This window comes from Sus scrofa, chromosome 3, assembly GCF_000003025.6.
Source record: "Sus scrofa isolate TJ Tabasco breed Duroc chromosome 3, Sscrofa11.1, whole genome shotgun sequence".
NCBI classification, from domain to species: Eukaryota; Metazoa; Chordata; class Mammalia; order Artiodactyla; family Suidae; genus Sus; species Sus scrofa.
In genome coordinates, this window is record NC_010445.4 from 9661662 (window position 1) to 9670787 (window position 9126).

A 9126-nucleotide genomic window follows, 5' to 3' on the forward strand; every position below is an offset into this window, starting at 1 on the left:
CCCCTCGTTTTATAGAGGAAGAAACAGGGCTCTGGGAGAGGCTGGGCTGGCCCCGCATCACAGGGCAGGCTGGCTGGCTGGCGGGCAGGGCCAGGGCGGCTCAGCCTCTGGTGCCCTCAGGGCCGAGCCCTGGCCTCAGGACAAACTTGGAGCCCAGCCTTCCTTCAGTGGCCCACGGGAGGTGCCCTTTCCAGGCCATCCTGTGGCTGCTGCTGTGCCCAGCCCCCGCCCCAGACCACCCCCCCTCCTGCCTACTCCTTACCTCCTATTGCACCCCCCGCCCCCCCATCCTGTGTTCAGTGCACAGGGGGAGGCTGCCCCTCCAACATCTCCCTCTCACCCGCAGGGCGCAGCCGAGCTCGGCCTGGAGAAGATTCCCGAACCCATCAAGGAGGCCACTGCCCTGTTCTACGGTGAGGAGGGGCCGCCACAGGGGCCCGTCACAGGCTGGAGGGTGTTGGCCAGCGCCCTGGGGAGGCCGCAGCCCCGAGACGCAGCCAGAGGGCTGGAGCAGAAGCGCCTCCTCGGGTGCTGAGGCCGGAACCTGGGGCCGCAGGACATGGTGGCCGCGGCCAGGGGGTACCCGGGGCCCCCAGTGTCCCTTTGCCGCTCCAGGAAGTGGGAGCCCAGTCCGACAGCTGGAGGGGCTCAAATCCAAGTATAGACGAAGGGGAGGAGGCTAAGGAGGGACCCTGTTCCCGTCGCCTCTCCCTGCTCCCCTCCCCTCCCCGTCCCCTGACCTGTCAGTATCTTGTGCTCAGACACCGAGAGGCTTCACCCCATGGCACATGCCCAGAGCTCCCTGGGGGCTGATGACCCGAGAGCCCGCTGCCGGGCTGTGCCTCCCGCTTCCCTAAGCCACTGCCCCCCACCTCCTAGGACCCTCAGCACCGGCCAGCGGCACCCTCCCCGAGGGCCAGGTCGACTCTCTGCTCTCCATCATCTCCAGCCAGAGGGAGCGCTTCCGTGCCCGGAACCAGGAGCTGGAGGCTGTGAGTCACGTCATCTCCCCTCCCCTATACTCCTTGGACCTGAGGACACAGCGGGGGACACACGGGCTCAGGGGAGACAGATGTGTCACAGACCGTAAACCTCGGTGGCCTTAGATTTGTTCTGTGCAGTCCGGGAGGGCTTCCTAGAGGAGGGCATGCCACACTAGGCTTTGAAAGAGGAATCAGACCCTCAAGGTAAAGGAGAGACGGAGCAGAAACAGGCAGCCAAGAAGCTGGAAGGGCGTGCAGGTCATTCTACGGCTGGAGAGACAAAATGGAGTCACGGAGCTCCCACTGTGGCTCTCAGGATCGGCATGGTCTCTGGAGCTCTGGGACACAGGTTCAATCCCTGGTCTGGGAACTCCATATGCCACATGCCGCGGGGCAGCCGAAAAAGAAAACAAAACCAAACAGAGTCACCAGGAGAGGGCCCTACTGCCAGGCTGGGTTGCCACTAAAGGACTTAAGCAGGGGACTAACGCTGCCAGGATGCAGGGTCAGAGGTCACTCGGGCAGCCAGTTCAGGGCAGAAGCCTAGCCCCGGAAGATGACTGGTCACCAGCATCTGGGAAGACACCTTTCCATCAGGTGGCGCAGCAGGGAAGCAGGGCAGGTCCCAGGGAGGAGGGTCTTTAAACCCTAGGAAGAGGAACAGTCTAGAGAAGGCCAGGTGCTCCGCAGGGTCCAAGAGAGCCCCCTGGCTGCTAAGCAGCCAGTTGGTGGGCCCCTGAGGAAGGGGCAGTCTCATCTGCAAAGGTGACCAGCAGGCAGTGCCTCCTCGTGGTCCCCGGAACAGAGGGGAACAGGGGACGATAAAAAAAAATCCGGGAGGGAGGGGGAAAGCAGGAGCGAGGGGTGTCCAGGACACAAAGGCAGAGGCCAAGGTGGGCGTCCCCATGGAGGAAGTGGACACTGAATGCAGATTGCAGAGGGTCTGTGACAGACCAAGAGGGCACCACCCCAGCCTGGGGACTCTGCAGATCCCCCAGCCATCCCACAGAGCCAGCCCAGGTCCTAGGGAGAGAGAGAGAGAGAGAGACACAAACACACACACACACACACGCGTGCGCGCTCCCCATTGCTCTCCCGGGGATACAGGAACCAAGCAGGTCTCCATCTTCGCAGAGTCACTGATTGAGCTGACAGGGGAATGTCTAGACCCTTCCTCTCCAAACCCGGGCCCCGTTCACGGGGTTTCCAGGCTGAGGTCTCAGGGAAGCAGGCATTCGCTGAGCATCAGTTCGGGAGGCTTTGTGCTCTGTGCTCTGGAGCAAGAGGCTTCCAGTGAAGGACCGTGAGGTCTGCTCCCCTCCCAGCCGCCCATGGGACAGTGAACAGGGAGCCCCCGCACGCCCCCTGGCGACTGGGGCCAGTCAAGGCTAGGCAGCCCTTAAAAGAGGATTAAGTGGGGAGAAATTAGATTCAGTGGGGAGAGAAGAGTATTTTCAAATTAGATTCAGTGGTGAGAAAAGAGGCTTTTTTTGTGTGTGCTTTTTAGGGCCATGCCAGAGGCATATGAAGGTTCCCAGGCTAGGGGTCGAATCAGAGCTGTAGCCACCAGCCTAAGACACAGCCACAGCTATGCCAGATCCAAGCTGCATCTGGGACCTATGCCACAGCTCACGGCAATGCCAGATCCTTAACCCACTGAGCGAGGCCAGGGATCAAACCCACAACTTCATGGATACTAGTCAGATGCAATTCCCCTGAGCCACAACGGGAACTCCAGAAAAGAGTTTATAATATTCTTCTACCTTTTGCTTGAAAAATCCAGACTTCTTACCATGTACTTGTTTTAAATTGTGATAAAAGGCACATCACTTAAAACTTACCATCTTAACCTTTTTTTTTTTTTTTGGCTGCACCCACGACTTGTGGAAGTTCCCAGGGCAGGGACTGAACCTGCACCACAGAGGAGCTCCCTGTCGTAACCGTCTTTACTGCACAGCCCAGGGGGCATTACGTACACTCACTGTCATGCAAGCATCACCACCACCCACCATGCAAGATGAAAAGTCCAGAACTTTTTCATCTTCCCAGACTGAAACTCCGTTCCGATTCAACACTCACACCCCATCCCCTCCTCTGCGCCCCTATAACCACCATCCAACTCTGACTCTATGCATTTGGAAATCAGAGAGAGTATGTGTTTTCTAGTGACTGGCGTATTTCCCTTGTCGTGACGTCCCCTGGGTTCACGTAGCACGTGTCAACTTGTCCTTCCTCTTTAAGGCGGAAGAATATTCCCATGTGTGGACCGCATGTTGTTCCTCCTTCCGTTTGTCCCTGGACACTTGGGTGGCTTCCACCTTTTGGCTACTGTGACCCATGAACGTGGGCGTGCAAACATCTCTTCAAGTCCCTGCTTTCAGCTCTTTGGGGTGTACACCTAGACATGGGATTGCGGGATCGTACAGTAATTCTATTTTTAATTTTTTGAGGCCCTGCCACGCTCCCAATGCATTTTTGTCCTTTTGAATGTTTTTGCAGTGTGAAGAAAACACTTATGTAAGCATTTTCCTAAGTTGAAAAATGAGATCACATTTCCCTCTGCCCCCAGGTTGGCAAACATTAAAATCACACATCGTACGTTTCCATTTATACAAAATGTCTAGAATAAGCAAATCCGTAGAGATAGAAGGTAGATTAGTTGTTGCCAGGAGCTGGGGAGGAGGGAATGGGGAGCTGACAGGTGTGGGGTTTCTTATTGGGGTGACAGAGATATTGTGGAATTAGATGGTGGGGATGGTTGCCAAACATTGTGACTGTACTAAAAAAAAAAAAACAAAAAACAAAAAACAAAAAAAAACGACCGTACATTTTTAAATGGTGATGTTTATGTTATATGAATTATATCTCAATAATAATTTTTAAGCAGAATTCTTGTTGCAGCTCAGTGGTAATGAACCCAGCTAGTAGGATGCGGGTTTGATCCCTGGCCTCGCTCAGTGGGTTAAGGATCCGGCGTTGCCGTGAGCTGTGATGTAGGTCGAAGATGCAGCTCGTATCTGGCATTGCTGTGGCTGTGGCATAGGGCAAGAAGCTGCAGCTCAGATTCAATGTCTAGCCTGGGAAATTCCACATGCCACAGGTGCAGACCTAGAAAAAGCCAAAAAAAATTAAGCCGACAATACCATAAACAAACAAACCAAAAAAACCATGAAGAAACTGACCCAAGAACTGTGACTTCTGCCCGGCATGGGGTCTCCCCAGAGCGAGCAGCTTTGAGCAGATGCCGGCAGGTCAAGGCGATGGCCCCCGGCTAGGGAGGCGCTGCAGGTAGAGGGAGCAGGACCCTCCCCACACCCCTTCCTACTAGCCCTGCCCATCTGCCCACTCGCCCACCTGCCTGCCCCCAGGAGAACCGCCTCGCCCAGCACACCATCCAAGCCCTGCAGAGCGAGCTGGACAGCCTGCGTGCTGACAACATCAAGCTCTACGAGAAGATCAAGTTCCTGCAGAGCTACCCTGGCCGGGTAAGCGCCCTCCCCAGGTCCAGCCCCAGGGGCACCAGGCAAGGAGAGAGGTGGTCTGAGCATGGAAGGCAGGAGGGTTGGGACAGAACCCAACCACTCCATTCTGGGCTGGGAGGGCTGGGAGGGCCCTCCCTGCCCTCCCTGGCTTCTGTCAGCCCCCAGGCCTCACAGGGGACCCCCCCCCCCAGGCAGGGAAGCCCCTCTGAGACTTGATGAGACAGAGGACTTTAGGATGGAGCAGTGACACCCTGGTGGGGGGCCTCCCTGGGACAAGACTCAGCCACAGGGTCCAAACCATCGGTTGGAGCTGTCCTCTAGCCACCAGAGGGCGCCCAGACTCCGTGCAAACTAGTACTACAGACCCAGTAGCCGGCGGTCAGGGGGACTGAGGTTGCGGGTCCCTGGGCCCACCCTGCACACCCCCAGCGAAGCCCCTCCAAAGCCACCTCCCTGCACTGGGCCCCCCCTGTCCACCTCCCACCTTCCAGCCCCGCGCTGGGCCTTAGTTCCCCATCATGCCTTGAGGCACCGTGGCCCTGACCCCAGTGGGAGGCCTCTGACCCCGGGCAGAGTCCCTGAACACTTAGCACCATCACTGTCACCCAGGCCCTCTCCCCACCTCTGTTGTGCTAGGGAGGAAACAGGCTCCCTGTGACGCTGTCGGCCTGCTGTCCCCCCGCCCAGGCCTTCCTGCTGGGTCCCTTGACTCGTCTCTACTCCTTTCCCCGCAGGGCGGCGGCAGCGACGACACGGAACTGCGGTACTCGACCCAGTATGAGGAGCGCCTGGATCCCTTCTCCTCCTTCAGCAAGCGGGTGCGAGGGGCCCCCCTGCTCCCCTGGCCTCAGCCTCCCTGGTCCCTTCACTTAGGCCCAGCCTCACCCTGCACCCCCACACTGCACCCCAATGCACCAGACCACCAGGGCCCCCGGCCCCCCGCCCCACGCTGGTCACGTGGAGGCTGGGCCCAGAGTGCCAGGAGCACCTGCCGATGGCTACGCGAGGGTGTGTGACAGTGGCCAGGTTAACCCCAGGTGCACATTCTGGGGGCAGGCAGAGTAGCAAAGAGCTCCCGGTGTTGGGTGACTCGGCGGGGGGGGAGGCTTATAAACCCCCCACCCACCCCCACCCCCTAAAGACCTTCCTGTGGGCAGAATGGGCCACCGCAGAGGGGACAGCAGCTCCCTTCACTTGCCCTGGTCACACTGATGTTGGACAAGTCTAGGATGTCACCCTGAGTGGGACTAGGCACCAGGGAAGCCCCTGGGTTTCTACAGGGACAGCAGAGCAGGGTCCCTTTCAGCAGAGCTGGGGCCATGGCCGTTCTGTGGGGTCCTCCCCTCATCATTTGTCCCCCTTCAGGAGCGGCAGCGGAAGTACCTGAGCCTGAGCCCCTGGGACAAGGCCACGCTCAGCATGGTGAGTCCCCTCCCCTGTGCCCACCCGGGACCGGCCTGGGTTCTGACTCTGGGGACCTCAGTGTCTCCACTCCAGCGTAGTCTGGAAAGCCCTGGGGACCCCACTGCCCTTCAAGCATCCCTAGGCCCCGGCCAGAGTGCCTGTGTGACCCCAAACGGGGGCCCTCCCCCTCGGGACAGCTCCTCTGGGTGAATCATTCATGGAAGGTTCTCCAGTTGTGCCACAGGGGGGCGCCATTCCCTGGAATTCCTGTGACCCAGGTTCTCAGCCCCTACAGTGGAGTGGAACCTGGCCGCCTGCCCGTCTCTCCCCCTGCTGCCCTGTGGGTGAGCCCTGCAAGGCTGGGTGAGGCCTGCCCCATCCCTGCTCACGCCTGCCTTGCTCCCCAGGGGCGGCTGGTTCTCTCCAACAAGATGGCCCGCACCATCGGCTTCTTCTACACGCTGTTCCTGCACTGCTTGGTCTTCCTGGTGAGTGTCCAGACCCGGCCAGGGATGCTTTCACCCCTCTCCACACCCCAGGGGCGGCAGAGACCCCGTGGGCCGACCCCGGGGCAGAGCGCCCACTCTTGGCCACTTCTCTCCCCGTCAGGGGCCTCACCGCCCCCATCCTCATTCCGGGGGACCACAACCCCCCCTCATCAGGCCCTCCGGCTGGGGCAGCAGCCTGGGTGCTCCATGGAAGGGGCCTGGCTGACCCTTTCCAGGGCCGAGTCCTAGAGGGGTTTGGGGGAGAGGAGGGCCTTGGGGGAGGGAAGGGCCACTGCGGGAGGCTGACGGGTGGGAAAACAAGTCTAACTAACTCTACTAAGAGACAGCCAGGTGGGCTGCACAGAGAAGGGACACCTCGAGCTGAATCTCCTCGGGTGCAGAGGGACCGTCCAGGGGGTGGGCACAGCACACACGCGGGCCTAGTGATGGCTGCGTGTCCACCACGTGGGGGCAGAGGCAGGGGAGCGCGTGCCTATGGAAGGTTCCAGCCTCATAGACACCCACCCCCAGCAAGGCCACAGTCAAGATGGCCCCAATATGGCTAGCCTGGGCTCCAACTCAGCCCAGGGCAGGAGGTCCTGGCCCTGCCAGCAGTAGGCCCAGGACCATCTGACCATCTGTGAAACGGGCGGGCACGAGAGCAACGTTAAGGCCTACCCATCCTGGGGCCCGGGCCACGAGAACCTTCAGAAGTCAGGAAGCCAAGCCCAGGGGCCATAGCTGGAACACAGGAGTGGCCATGAAGCAGGACAAGCAGCTCATCATGTCTCTCTCTGGGCAGGTGCTCTACAAGCTGGCATGGAGCGAGAGCGTGGAGCGGGATTGTGCCACCTTCTGTGCCAAGAAGTGAGTTCCCGGCCGAGCCCCGCCACAGCCCCACCCTCAGCCCCCAGCACCAGCGCATTCTTAGGTCCCCCGCCCCCCGTTCCTACCCCCATCTGGTCCACCCACGACCTTCATACCAGCCTAGCCCCGGGAGATCCCTGTGCCCTCCGCCACCCCCCACATTCCTCTCCTTCTCACACTTGGCCTCAGCAAAGGTCTCTGTGGCCCACAGGTTTGCCGATCACCTGCACAAGTTCCACGAGAATGACCACGGGGCAGCAGCCGGTGACTTGTGGCAGTGACGTCCTGGGGCTTCCCCCAGGATGGTAATGGCTGCGTTCCCCTCCCCTGCTTGTTCAGCTGCTTCTAATGACATAGGCTTCCCTTCCCTGTTGAATTCCCCACGTAGACTGCCTTTGCCCTCCACCCAACAGTGCCCCAGGTCCCCTGGGGCCCCCTTAAAAGATGGTCTCAGCCACATCAGGCCCCCTAGGTCCAGAAAACTCCCAAGGCCAAGCCAGGCTGAGCCAAAGGGACCCCTTCAGGCCCATCTCAGGCTGGTGACCCAGCCCCAGTCCCACCTGCAGCCTGACCACGAGTCCTGGTGGCAGAGACATCCCAGCTGTGACACTGAGTTCCCCCTGATTCTGGCAGTAGTTAATCCGGTTGGCGTCCGCAGGCCTCTCTGTGCCAGGCTCTGGGATCCCCTTGGGCTCCCCTAGGATCCATCACCCTCTCCCCAAGATGTGGAAGCCCTTCCTTGCAGGCCAGCAGGCTTTGAGTCCAGCCTTCACCCCAACTCCACCCCACCCCACCCCAAGAAGTGAAGGAGCCCCAGAGGGCAGGATAGTCTCTGTTGCCCCCTCCCAGCCCTTGGAGCCACTCTAATGTTTGCTTTCTTATTAGCAAGTTATTCTGGCTTTTAAGTGAGGAGGAATCTCCAGTGAGTCGCTACACCCCAGGCTCTTCAAACCCAAGGACCGGTTTGAGGGGCCCAGGTGCTTCTCAGCCAAGCAGAGCTGGCTGTGGGCCACCCTAGCATGGCCACCCTGAGGCCACTGGCAGATCTTCCTAAATTAGATTTGCACTTGCTTCAGCTTTGCACATTTTGAATAAACACATTGTTGCAGCCACACTGGTGCCGCAGCTCTGTGACCCCGGGGGTACAGGAAGCAGGTGGGCGGGTTCCTGCAGCAACACCTCCAGGAGCTGCTGGCTGGACCGACCTCACAGCTGCTCTGCTGATGTGGAGCACGGGTCCCCACACGTGGGAGGCCTCTGCCCCACTTCCCGTCACCACGAATTCCCTGAGTCGTCCAGGGCTTTGCGGAAGCCAAACCCGCAGCGTCTGAGTTCTCGTGAGCAAACAACGCAATCGCAAAGAGAATTCCCTTCCTTTTTCATGCTGCGATTGCATGTGTGACAGCAGCTCCTGGGGAATCCCTGCGTTCCTTTTCTGCGTGCCCTGGAGCCACGCACATGCTCCCTTCCCCCGGGGCCCTGCCGGCCAGGCATTGTGGGGGCCCATGCCCATCAAGTCCCCTGAGTGACAGCCTTGCAAGGGGACACCCCTGAGCCACAGGTTCTGGGCCGCCTGGCCTCCAGCCCAACCCCACTGATATGGGTCCCCTCCCACCCAGACTTAGGGCTTCCTCTTGGTCCGTGGTGGTTGGCGTTCTCCCACTGGCCAGGCGCACTCAGCAACCACCCAGCAGTCCACCAGGCCCGAGTCCCCTGTGGTATCCATGTCTGAGTTTTAGCCCTAAATACTCTAGAGTTTGTGCCTCCAGGGCCGCACCCCCCTTTGGGGCCCCACCCCCAGCACCCCTGTCATCTACCCCATCAGAACTTCCTCTAAGGCCCCAGGGCCTGCCCTTGGGGACCCCAGATGGGCCCCTCATCTCTCACCCTCATTCCCGTTGC

At 59.8% G+C, this 9126-nt stretch overlaps 1 protein-coding gene across 3 annotated transcripts in view; it reads left to right on the forward strand.

Moving 5' to 3' along the window:
- CUX1 (cut like homeobox 1) overlaps positions 1 to 8338 on the forward strand; it is a 352855-nt gene extending 344517 nt beyond the window's left edge. For all 3 annotated transcript variants that reach the window (XM_021086269.1, XM_021086270.1, XM_021086268.1), the window contains exons 16-23: positions 347 to 413; positions 880 to 992; positions 4352 to 4468; positions 5200 to 5283; positions 5831 to 5887; positions 6277 to 6357; positions 7160 to 7224; positions 7436 to 8338. In XM_021086269.1, the coding sequence (XP_020941928.1) occupies positions 347 to 413; positions 880 to 992; positions 4352 to 4468; positions 5200 to 5283; positions 5831 to 5887; positions 6277 to 6357; positions 7160 to 7224; positions 7436 to 7505 (654 nt within the window). In that variant the 3' untranslated portion in view covers positions 7506 to 8338. The remainder of the gene's footprint in view (positions 1 to 346; positions 414 to 879; positions 993 to 4351; positions 4469 to 5199; positions 5284 to 5830; positions 5888 to 6276; positions 6358 to 7159; positions 7225 to 7435) is intronic.